The sequence below is a fragment of the Oncorhynchus keta genome, chromosome 35 (assembly GCF_023373465.1).
Source record: "Oncorhynchus keta strain PuntledgeMale-10-30-2019 chromosome 35, Oket_V2, whole genome shotgun sequence".
NCBI classification, from domain to species: domain Eukaryota; kingdom Metazoa; phylum Chordata; class Actinopteri; order Salmoniformes; family Salmonidae; genus Oncorhynchus; species Oncorhynchus keta.
Window position 1 is genome coordinate 65,856,236 of NC_068455.1, and position 12,888 is coordinate 65,869,123.

A 12,888-nucleotide genomic window follows, 5' to 3' on the forward strand; every position below is an offset into this window, starting at 1 on the left:
AGCATGAGTTTGGAATATTTTAGCAGAAGATGAGGGTGGAGTTTGGCCCTCTGTGATGAGTTTCATAAGCAGATCAGGCAGAGAGTTTCTCAGTATTTCTCAGATGTTTAAGAACAGGGACTGCGTTCCAAATGGCACCCTATTCCCTTTATAGTGCACTACTTTTGACCAGGGACCATAGAGCTCTGTTAAAAGTACTGCTCTATATAGGGAATATGGAGCTATTTTGGAGAGAATTTTTGAGAATCCGACTGGACAGGTCCGGAGTTAAGGGAAAGACTTTAAATAATAGAGGGAGGTAGGGATTAGCTTGCCTAGCTGGTCCCATATCTATATGCTTTAACTCGTACAAATCTAGGACAAGGCTATGTCGAAGAAAGCTTTAAACACACACTCACATATTCACAGCCAAAATAGGAAAACATTAAGTGCGAAATGAATTTAGCACACTTGAGCTCACACACAGACAGACGCACGCATAAGCACATGCGTGAGCGCACACACACACACACACACACACACACACACACACACACACACACACACACACACACACACACACACACACACACACACACACACACACACACACACACACACACACACACACACACACACACACACACACACACACACACACACACACACACACACCTTTGACCCCAGTTAGCCCCACCTTACTAATGAGTGTGTGTGTGTGTGTGTGTGTGTGTGTGTGTGTGTGTGTGTGTGTGTGTGTGTGTGTGTGTGTGTGTGTGTGTGTGTGTGTGTGTGTACAGGATTCCCCTCCCCTCTAACCAATTAGGAACCTTGTGGCACCAGATTAAGGAGGGATTAGGGTGGAGAGGGAGAGAGAGGCAGGATTGAAACAAAGGAGAGAGGTGGATGAGAAAGAAAGGGAGGAAGGAAGGAATGTTAAAGCTAGCTAAACAAGTTATCCTGATCTCGCAGTTCGTTGTCACAAAATATTGAATTACACAAACTCTGAAAAACATTCACCAACAATTTTGAAAAAGGGGAAGGGAATATCTTCACTATTTATTTTTATTTTTTATTTAACCTTTATTTAACTAGGCAAGTCAGTTAAGAATTTAAGAACAAATTCTTATTTACAATGACTGCCTACCCTACTAAGCAGCTGCATTAAACTACATTAACTTTAACTGGCATGATACAGTTGCATGATTTCAGAGCTAGACACCCCAATAAGAGCTATGAATATCAAATATTTTCAGAAGGTTGGCTGTGGGACATAAACCCCCTGGCCTTAGAAAGTAGAAATAAGCATGGACATACTGTAGTGTTTGTTATCTGTTCACCTCCCAACCTGTTTCCCGCCATCCCTCCCTCCCTCACCCCTCTGTGCCTCTCCTCTCCCTCCACTTGCGTATTCTGTTCTTACCACATAGAGATAAGGAAGGGTGACAGCCCCTCCATTTTCCCTCCAGTGCATTCCTCACATTCTCTCCATTCTCCGCTACCACTTCTACCACTTCTCCCTCACACTAACAACATCACATACCACACCAGCAGGTGGACATTTTAATTCTAAAGATCCATAGATATTTTTGTGATGTTTCACAGCTGTGATATAAGAATGGCAATTCATCACATTTCATCTATGGAAGGGCCCCTCCTTCTTCGTGTGTGTGTGTGTGTGTGTGTGTGTGTGTGTGTGTGTGTGTGTGTGTGTGTGTGTGTGTGTGTGTGTGTGTGTGTGTGTGTGTGTGTGTGTGTGTGTGTGTGTGTGTGTGTGTGTGTGTGTGTGTGTGTGTGTGTGTGTGTGTCAGACTGCGATCTGCTCTGTGTCTGTCCTGACCTCCGACACACATTCCAACAGGGGCACGTCATCGTCTCCCTGCATCTCCTCCTCTCCTCTCCTCCATCTGTCTATCCCCGCATTCGTCTCTGACTCCTCCATCCTTCACTTCTCTTGAACATGGGTGCTGAAACCAATAACTCTCTCCATCTGTTCTGACAAGACTCCAACAGAAAGCTTGATTCGCTTCATCAGCTTGTCAGAAACTATAGCAACATTTGAGATCAATACATTTGTGTTGCATTGACATTGCATTATTGTCATTATACAGTCATAAGAACATTATGTCAATCTCTTCGTTGTTGGTGCAACAAATTCTTCTGGTCATGTGAAAAACAGCAACATAATCAAGCAGAAAAACCAACCCTCTCCCACTGCCCCCTCTCCTCTCCCCAGGTGCGCCCTCAGGGGACGACCCGCTACTGTTCGGACCTGCTGAGCGACGGGGGCTGTGTGGCCCTCCTAGTGGTCGGGTTCCTCCTGGTCACCCCCCTCCTGGTACTGGCTCTGGCTGCCTACTGCCGCCTGGCGCGTCACCTCCAGTTGGGGCTCTGCTTCATACCGTACTCCAGGGCCGTCTACAAGAACCTGCCCGCTACAAAACACCATGGCCTGGGAGGGGGCTGCTGTGGAGGCAGCAGGTCTGGAGGGGAGGGAGGCGGGAAGGGAAAGGTCTGGGTGTGAAGGGGGAGAAAGGGGAGGGATTGAGGTTGGAGGAGGGTGCAAGGAGGAGAGAGAGAGGGAGGATGGAGGAGAGAGGAAGAGGCAGAAAGAGAGAAAGACAAGGGGGTAAGATAGAGAGAGAGAGGGAGAAAGGAGGGAGGGAGAGTGAGTGAGGGGGAGGAAGGGCGAGCCAAGATTAGAGGAGATGGGATGAGAGGAGGGAGATGGGATGAGAGGGAGGAAATGAAAGGAGGGAAGAATTACATTAGAGAAGGGAGGAGGAGAAGGAGGACAGAAACTACAGCAGCCAAACTAATATCTGGGAAGACTACAGTATAGGCACCATAGTTTAAAGAACAAAGTTAACCATTCCTCTGGCCTGAGTTCAACCGAAGTAACCTCCCTCACACCACCACGTTATCTGCTATCCCTTTAATGTAAAAATTGCTTTTAAACCATTGATATATTGTGTTCGAAAATGTTATAGCAGACGAAAAAGGAGCAGGGATTTTTACACTGTTCTAGAAGTAGAGGCAATAAATCAACAGCAAGCATCTCAATCACACCGCAGACCACGTTTCGTTTATGCAGTGAAACACTGGGCATTAATGAAGAATATATCACTGCCATGTGTCCACATTTTATAAAACATTTGAGTCATTTAGCAGGAAGCTCTTTCCAGAGCAACTGGGGTTAAGTGCATTGCTCAAAGGTACATAGACACATGTTTCACCTATTAAACACTCTGGGATTTAAACCAGCAACCTTTTACTTACCTGCCCAACGCTCTTAACCACTAGGCTACCTACACCTCTTTAAGATATCAATAACATTGATTCAAGACAATGTCTTTAAGCATTTATACACCATGAAGGACATTTTGTGTTTAGCATAGTTTGTACATTTAATTTACTAAGGTGTATGACTACTACTGTTTCTTGTACATTTCCTTTTTTCAAATATAGCCTATTTGGAATCAATTGGAGTCATTTTTCTTTTATTAAAAAAAACAGAGTTCATTGTGGTTATGCATTCACACACACGCACACACATACGCACACACACACACACATCATTATGGGTTATACACACTCCTCTCTACAAAGTGGAGGAGAGGTTATTGCATAAGTAAATCACAAGCAGAGCCAGTGAGTACAACTGCTTGGCACGAGGACTTCATAAACACATAAACTCACTCCAGCTGGATATTATCACAAGTTTAAATGTGACTAATGTGTGTCTGGATCCACCAACATAATATAACTGGGGGAGTAATGACGACGAGGCGAGAGGATACTTGAATGTTATGATATAGTGCCCTCTTGTGCTTTTTCAGTGCATGACACGATGAGTGCAGAAGTGTTCCAGCAATTCTCTTCTGTTTTTGCTTCTATTTGATTATTTTTCTTCCTTTTTTGTTTGCTTTACGGCACCTGGTATTCGCAAAAGTCTCCTGTCCCAGTACTATGGCCACAAGCATTTTTTTTTTTTTACCCAGTTTTCTCCCTGAATTATGACCTACTTGGCTGCCTACTTCTTATCACACTGCTCGCTTAACCCGCGTGTCAGCCGCACCATTGTGACGGAGGAAACACTGTTCGACTGACGACAGGACTGACGACCAGCTTGCAGGCGCCCGGCCCTGTCACAAGGAGTTGCTAGAGCACTGGTTCCCAACCTTTTTAGTTTCTGTACCACCAACTCAATTCTGCTCTACCTGGAGTACCCCTGAAGTACCCCCTCATGTGAATTTTACCAGTAGGACTATGGCCTCATGAGTCTTCTCATTTACCCCTTGTGGATAGGCCAAGTACCACCAGGAGTCCTAGTACCCCTGGTTGGGAACCACTACACTTGAGCACAATGAGCCAAGGAAAACCCCACTGGCCAAACCCTCCCCTACCCCGGCTTTTGACCGCCGCGCCACCCAAGACCATCAGCAATTCTCTTCTGGTTTGAAATAAGCAATGGAATCAGCTTTCTGACATATGTAATTGTCAAAAAGCAATCTAACAAATTACAGTAAGACAAGAACTTAACCACAGACACAATCTTATTGGGGTGCCAGATTCAAAAACTGTTACAACTATTCAATAACATATACATATACATATACAACAAACGAGACAATGATTGCACAATATTGTCCACAATCTAGAAATAATATCAATACCGGCCTTATACAAGAGTTGTCTGACAGGACGGCTTCATAATTATTGAAGAAGAAGAAGAAATCATTGAAGAATAAATCAGGGGTTTGACGAGATGGGATACAGCTTTGTCAGATGTGGCTTTTCGTGGCAGGTTAGAGAATTTACGCAACAGGTTAGGAGAATTATGTTAGGGTTAGGAAAAGGGTTATGCAGGGCATAGACTACACGACCTCTACAACCTTAACAACTTGGACTTGTCCCAAACCTGTCATTCTGTCCATCCTCAACCCCAGGACGTGGGTGCTCACCAGTGTCCATCCTCAACCCCAGGACGTGGGTGCTCACCAGTGTCCATCCTCAACCCCAGGACGTGGGTGCTCACCAGTGTCTATCCTCAACCCCAGGACGTGGGTGCTCACCAGTGTCCATCCTCAACCCCAGGACGTGGGTGCTCACCAGTGTCCATCCTCAACCCCAGGACGTGGGTGCTCACCAGTGTCCATCCTCAACCCCAGGACGTGGGTGCTCACCAGTGTCCATCCTCAACCCCAGGACGTGGGTGCTCACCAGTGTCCATCCTCAACCCCAGGACGTGGGTGCTCACCAGTGTCTATCCTCAACCCCAGGACGTGGGTGCTCACCAGTGTCCATCCGCAACCCCAGGACGTGGGTGCTCACCAGTGTCTATCCTCAACCCCAGGACGTGGGTGCTCACCAGTGTCCATCCTCAACCCCAGGACGTGGGTGCTCACCAGTGTCTATCCTCAACCCCAGGACGTGGGTGCTCACCAGTGTCCATCCTCAACCCCAGGACGTGGGTGCTCACCAGTGTCCATCCTCAACCCCAGGACGTGGGTGCTCACCAGTGTCCATCCTCAACCCCAGGACGTGGGTGCTCACCAGTGTCCATCCTCAACCCCAGGACGTGGGTGCTCACCAGTGTCTATCCTCAACCCCAGGACGTGGGTGCTCACCAGTGTCCATCCTCAACCCCAGGACGTGGGTGCTCACCAGTGTCCATCCTCAACCCCAGGACGTGGGTGCTCACCAGTGTCCATCCTCAACCCCAGGACGTGGGTGCTCACCAGTGTCCATCCTCAACCCCAGGACGTGGGTGCTCACCAGTGTCCATCCTCAACCCCAGGACGTGGGTGCTCACCAGTGTCCATCCTCAACCCCAGGACGTGGGTGCTCACCAGTGTCCATCCTCAACCCCAGGACGTGGGTGCTCACCAGTGTCCATCCTCATTTCTGGGATATTTTATTTCAGCTATTTCAGCTCATGTAGGATAGCAGTAAAACCTTGAAATCAGCCCTTGCTTTGACAGGAAGCCAGTGTAGAGAGGCTAGCACTGGAGTAATATGATCAAATTTTTTGGTTCTAGTCAGGATTCTAGCAGCCGTATTTAGCACTAACTGAAGTTTATGTAGTGCTTTATCCGGGTAGCCGGAAAGTAGAGCATTGCAGTAGTCTAACCTAGAACTGACAAAAGCATGGATTAATTTTTCTGCATCATTTTTGGACAGAAAGTTTCTGATTTTTGCAATATTATGTAGATGGAAAAAAGCTGTCCTCGAAATGGTCTTGATATGTTCTTCAAAAGAGAGATCAGGGTCCAGAGTAACGCCGAGGTCCTTCACAGTTTTATTTGAGACGACTGTACAACCATTAAGATTAATTGTCAGATTCAACAGAAGATCTCTTTGTTTCTTGGGACCTAGAACAAGCATCTCTGTTTTGTCCGAGTTTAATAGTAGAAAGTTTGCAGCCATCCACTTCCTTATGTCTGAAACACATGCTTCTAGCGAGGGCAATTTTGGGGCTTCACCATGTTTCATTGAAATGTACAGCTGTGTGTCATCCGCATAGCAGTGAAAGTTAACATTATGTTTTCGAATAACATCCCCAAGAGGTAAAATGTATAGTGAAAACAATAGTGGTCCTAAAACAGAACCTTGAGGAATACCGAAATTTACAGTTGATTTGTCAGAGGACAAACCATTCACAGAGACAAACTGATATCTTTCCGACAGATAAGATCTAAACCAGGCCAGAACATGTCCGTGTAGACCAATTTTGGTTTCCAATCTCTCCAAAAGAATGTGGTGATCGATGGTATCAAAAGCAGCACTAAGGTCTAGGAACACGAGGACAGATGCAGAGCCTCGGTCCGATGCCATTAAAATTTCATTTACCACCTTCACAAGTGCCGTCTCAGTGCTATGATGGGGTCTAAAACCAAACTGAAGCATTTTGTAAACATTGTTTGTCTTCAGGAAGGCAGTGAGTTGCTGCGCAACAGCCTTTTCTAAAATTGTTGAGAGGAATGGAAGATTCGATACAGGCCGATAGTTTTTTATATTTTCTGGGTCAAGGTTTGGCTTTTTCAGGAGAGGCTTTATTACTGCCACTTTTAGTGAGTTTGGTACACATCCAGTGGATAGAGAGCCATTTATTATGTTCAACATAGGAGGGCCAAGCACAGGAAGCAGCTCTTTCAGTAGTTTAGTTGGAATAGGGTCCAGTATGCAGCTTGAAGGTTTAGAGGGCATGATTATTTTCATCATTGTGTCAAGAGATATAGTACTAAAACACTTGAGCGTCTCTCTTGATCCTAGGTCCTGGCAGAGTTGTGCAGACTCAGGACAACTGAGGTTTGGAGGAATACGTAGGTTTAAAGAGGAGTCCGTAATTTGCTTTCTAATAATCATAATCTTTTCCTCAAAGAAGTTCATGAATTTATCACTGCTAAAGTGAAAGTCATCCTCTCTTGGGGAATGCTGCTTTTTAGTTAGCTTTGCGACAGTATCAAAAAGGAATTTCGGATTGTTCTTATTTTCCTCAATTAAGTTAAAAAAATAGGATGATCGAGCAGCAGTAAGGGCTCTTCGGTACTGCACGGTACTGTCTTTCCAAGCTAGTTGGAAGACTTCCAGTTTGGTGTGGCGCCATTTCCGTTCCAATTTTCTGGAAGCTTGCTTCAGAGCTCGGGTATTTTCTGTGTACCAGGGAGCTAGTTTCTTATGAGAAATGTTTTTAGTTTTTAGGGGTGCAACTGCATCTAGGGTATTGCGCAAGGTTAAATCGAGATCCTCAGTTAGGTGGTTAACTGCTTTTTGTCCTCTGGCGTCCAGATCAAATTTTATGACCAAATGCAGAAATCCAGGTGTTTCCAAAGGGTTCACATATTATTTCTTTCCACTGTATATAGCGTCGCTATTGTTTTTTATTGTGTTACTATTTTCTTAACTATGCATTGTTTGGAAAGGGCTCATAAGTAGACTAAGTATGTCACAGTAAAGTCTACACCTGTTGTATTCGGTACATGTGACAAATACAATTGTATTTAGATTTACACACACAGGCCATATGAGCTATTTTAGTCTTGTGAAATTATCATATTAACAATTATAATGAGTTATAATATTCAAATGTTTCACCTGTTACGGATCATATGGTAGCAATTTGACAAAGCTCGGGAGAAACCTGACAATGACCAAATCAGGACAAAAGGATAGGCCTACATGATACTTTGTAGGCCACACCGTTCAGATTGTTTTTTGGGATGTCTCATGGTCTGACATACACCGCTCTAGCTCTGCCACCTTTCACCCCAGATGTCTCATGGTCTGACAAACACCGCTCTGGCTCTGTCACCTTTCACCCCAGATGTCTCATGGTCTGACAAACACCACTCTGGCTCTGTCACCTTTCACCCCAGATGTCTCATGGTCTGACAAACACCGCTCTAGCTCTGCCACCTTTCACCCCAGATGTCTCATGGTCTGACAAACACCACTCTGGCTCTGCCACCTTTCACCCCAGATGTCTCATGGTCTGACAAACACCGCTCTAGCTCTGTCACCTTTCACCCCAGATGTCTCATGGTCTGACAAACACCGCTCTAGCTCTGTCACCTTTCACCCCAGATATCTCATGGTCTGACAAACACCGCTCTAGCTCTGTCACCTTTCACCCCAGATATCTCATGGTCTGACAAACACCGCTCTAGCTCTGCCACCTTTCACCCCAGATATCTCATGGTCTGACAAACACCGCTCTAGCTCTGTCACCTTTCACCCCAGATATCTCATGGTCTGACAAACACCGCTTTCTGTCACCTTTCACCCCAGATGTCTCATGGTCTGACAAACACCACTCTGGCTCTGCCACCTTTCACCCCAGATATCTCATGGTCTGACAAACCTTGGCTCTGCCACCCACCCCAGATGTCTCATGGTCTGACAAACACCACTCTAGCTCTGCCACCTTTCACCCCAGATATCTCATGGTCTGACAAACACCACTCTAGCTCTGTCACCTTTCACCCCAGATGTCTCATGGTCTGACAAACACCGCTCTAGCTCTGCCACCTTTCACCCCAGATATCTCATGGTCTGACAAACACCACTCTAGCTCTGTCACCTTTCACCCCAGATGTCTCATGGTCTGACAAACACCGCTCTAGCTCTGCCACCTTTCACCCCAGATGTCTCATGGTCTGACAAACACCGCTCTAGCTCTGTCACCTTTCACCCCAGATGTCTCATGGTCTGACAAACACCGCTCTAGCTCTGCCACCTTTCACCCCAGATGTCTCATGGTCTGACAAACACCGCTCTAGCTCTGCCACCTTTCACCCCAGATGTCTCATGGTCTGACAAACACCACTCTAGCTCTGCCACCTTTCACCCCAGATGTCTCATGGTCTGACAAACACCCCAGATATCTCATGGTCTGACAAACACCGCTCTAGCTCTGCCACCTTTCACCCCAGATGTTCACTGACAAACACCACTCTAGACCTGATATCTCATGGTCTGACAAACACCACTCTGGCTCTGCCACCTTTCACCCCAGATGTCTCATGGTCTGACAAACACCACTCTAGCTCTGCCACCTTTCACCCCAGATGTCTCATGGTCTGACAAACACCGCTCTAGCTCTGCCACCTTTCACCCCAGATGTCTCATGGTCTGACAAACACCGCTCTAGCTCTGTCACCTTTCACCCCAGATGTCTCATGGTCTGACAAACACCGCTCTAGCTCTGCCACCTTTCACCCCAGATATCTCATGGTCTGACAAACACCACTCTGGCTCTGCCACCTTTCACCCCAGATGTCTGACAAACACCACTGCTCTGTCACCTTTCACCCCAGATGTCTCAAAAACACCGCTCTAGCTCTGTCACCTTTCGCCCCAGATGTCTCATGGTCTGACAAACACCACTTTCTGTCACCCCCCAGATGTCTCATGGTCTGACAAACACCACTCTGGCTCTGTCACCTTTCACCCCAGATGTCTCATGGTCTGACAAACACCACTCTGGCTCTGTCACCTTTCACCCCAGATGTCTCATGGTCTGACAAACACCACTCTGGCTCTGTCACCTTTCACCCCAGATGTCTCATGGTCTGACAAACACCACTCTGGCTCTGCCACCTTTCACCCCAGATGTCTCATGGTCTGACAAACACCACTCTGGCTCTGTCACCTTTCACCCCAGATGTCTCATGGTCTGACAAACACCGCTCTAGCTCTGCCACCTTTCACCCCAGATGTCTCATGGTCTGACAAACACCACTCTGGCTCTGCCACCTTTCACCCCAGATGTCTCATGGTCTGACAAACACCACTCTGGCTCTGCCACCTTTCACCCCAGATGTCTCATGGTCTGACAAACACCACTCTGGCTCTGCCACCTTTCACCCCAGATGTCTCATGGTCTGACAAACACCACTCTGGCTCTGCCACCTTTCACCCCAGATGTCTCATGGTCTGACAAACACCACTCTGGCTCTGTCACCTTTCACCCCAGATGTCTCATGGTCTGACAAACACCGCTCTAGCTCTGTCACCTTTCACCCCAGATGTCTCATGGTCTGACAAACACCTTCTGCACCCCCAGATGTCTCATGGTCTGACAAACACCACTCTAGCTCTGCCACCTTTCACCCCAGATGCGGACGGGCAATATCAGCATATGTGGTGGATTGAGACGCAGCCCATGCAAAAACATTGATATCTTTGGCTTAAACACGGATTTTAATCGTAATTTCTTTATTATGCTAATTAGATTTGTAGGCTTGGGGTTAAAATAACAATTTAAAAATAATAAAAACATACACATAGCCTATATAAGGGGAACTCATAATAAACCTCAGTATATATCAAATATTTACAAAATACAATTGAAAATACAATTATACATATATATAAAAATACATTTACAATGAAATGCAAATCCCTTTACACATATACATTTTACACACATGATACACCACTTATCTATTTCGAATTGCATTGTTTTATAAATTGAACAAATCCCGTCGGTGACCACTTGAGGGTGTCATTGACGCTACATATGGCCTCAAAGTTTTTCCTTGATAAGGGATACTAGTCACTAATTGTAATACTTTTCCAAATGTTTGAGTTCTAATTTAGCTACCTCTTCATAATCTTTTTTTATTTATATATCACAAATATCTTTTTATTTTCCTGTTAACTAATGGGCTAAAGAAAATTCCCATAAAACATAGGGCATTGTTTCAATTGCAAAACAATTGTCCCTGGGACAACATGTATTCAGAGCCAAATTATGATTTTATAATGTTGAACGAACTCAAAGACGTCTGTGTAAAACAAGCGAATTAAAATAGTTCCGTCTGTTGTCTAAACATTTTAATTGTATCAGTAGCAATTTAACACATAGCATTCTGTGGTTGACTACATATTATTTTACTTTGCAGACAAGCCGACATGCCCGTTCAACTATTTTCTGAAAATGTAAAGGGATAATTTCAGTTTTTGGCTTACTACTATCCCACTCCACCATGACCCTTAACCGTAAACCGCAAGGTGAAGTAACGAAGGCAGAATGTCCGCTAAAAGATAGTCGCCTCATTTTATTTCCACAGTCCCAATCTTTTATTAACCGAAATTACTTTGTATTTCCAATTCAACAGGTCATCTTTAATTTCATTTCCGAAAGATATCCCAAGCACTACCATTGATCCCGTGCACACATTCAAACCACATAAACAGTTCTCCATTTCCACTGTCCCATATATTTTATTTTTGTTTTATTTATGTTCATCTTCGACCCGGAGGCAACAGAAAACTCATCAATGACGTTGATTGCCTCTTTCATGCTCAGGTCGTCTAAAATATATAATTGTGACATTTCTTGAATATCTCTTGCATGCGAACGTTTCAATATATAACACCAACATAGCTCTGTGAGAGGGTCCCTCTGTCTGACACTTCGTACTTGCGTGATTATATTTACCAATATTCGTCATATTTACCCTGCTACCAACATCAGTCTACTATAAATCCTTTCTTACCCATATCATTAAAAACAAATAAAAAAACGAAATTGTTCAGAACTCTACATAAAAACGAATGGTTTACCTTGTCAAAAGCCTTTTCATGGTCCACATTTACAGTAATAGCAGGCAGGTGCATCTCGATGTGTGTTCCTAAATTCACTCTGGCACTCTGGACGTTCGTAAATTCAGAACATTGTCAAATTGTCTGTTCATAAATTCAGAGCGTTTCGCTCTCGGAGGTTCCGGAGGTTCCAACGTTCTGACCGCACAACGGCAAGCACCCAAGCTAATTGGCTCAAGTTGGCTCGCTACTTCCAGACACAAATGAGAGAACACCTCACTCTAACCATTTTACTCGCCCTAGCAGAGCTCGTTAGGCTGTTGTCATGATATCTAGATCGTTGATGACTGTAACTGTGCTGCTGGCAAGAATTTAATTACTGTTTTTTTGCCGAAGTTTACTGACGTAAGGCTCCCCAGAGGTAAATTAGGTCTGCACAATGCATCACCGGGGGCAAACTAACTGCCCTCCAAGACACCGACACCACCCGATGTCACAGGAAGGCCAAAAAGATAATCAAGGACAACAGCCACCCGAGCCACTGCCTGTTCACCCGCTATCATCCAGAAGGCGAGGTCAGTACAGGTGCATCAAAGCTGGGACCGAGAGACTGAAAAACAGCTTCTATCTCAAGGCCATCAGACTGTTAAACAGTCATCACTAACAATGAGTGGCTGCTGCCAACATACTGACTCAACTCCAGCCACTTTAATAATGTAAAAATTGATAAAAATGCATCACTAGCCACTTTAAACAATGCTATTTTATATCATGTTTACATAATCTACATTACTCATCTCATATGTATATACTGTACTCTATACCATCTACTGCATCTTGCCTATGCCTTTCTGTCAT

General features: G+C 45.1%; 1 protein-coding gene and 2 long non-coding RNA genes across 5 annotated transcripts in view; 1 reads left to right on the forward strand and 2 right to left on the reverse strand.

The window, feature by feature from the left end:
- Nucleotides 1–3,462, forward strand: part of LOC118368855 (transmembrane protein 88-like) — a 4,530-nt gene extending 1,068 nt beyond the window's left edge. The window contains exon 2 of the mRNA XM_035753296.2: nt 2,216–3,462. Within this exon, the coding sequence (XP_035609189.1) occupies nt 2,216–2,503 (288 nt within the window). The 3' untranslated portion in view covers nt 2,504–3,462. The remainder of the gene's footprint in view (nt 1–2,215) is intronic.
- The window catches only part of LOC127916067 (uncharacterized), a 26,886-nt gene extending 14,307 nt beyond the window's left edge, over nt 1–12,579 (reverse strand). Inside the window, exon 1 of one of the 2 annotated variants that reach the window (XR_008093287.1) lies at nt 12,052–12,579. This is a non-coding gene — a long non-coding RNA (uncharacterized LOC127916067). Of the gene's footprint in view, nt 1–1,819; nt 2,207–12,051 lie in introns of those variants that run through there. The other variant, XR_008093288.1, reaches the window with a different exon arrangement.
- On the reverse strand, nt 8,106–10,774 carry LOC127916069 (uncharacterized). 2 transcript variants are annotated; one of them, XR_008093290.1, is made up of 4 exons: nt 10,570–10,774; nt 10,029–10,531; nt 8,294–8,449; nt 8,224–8,241 (listed from the first exon to the last, which is right to left on the reverse strand). It is a non-coding gene; the product is annotated as an uncharacterized LOC127916069 (long non-coding RNA). The 2 variants fall into 2 exon arrangements; XR_008093289.1 differs by having other exon boundaries at nt 8,106–8,449.
- Nucleotides 12,580–12,888: the final 309 nt, after the last annotated feature.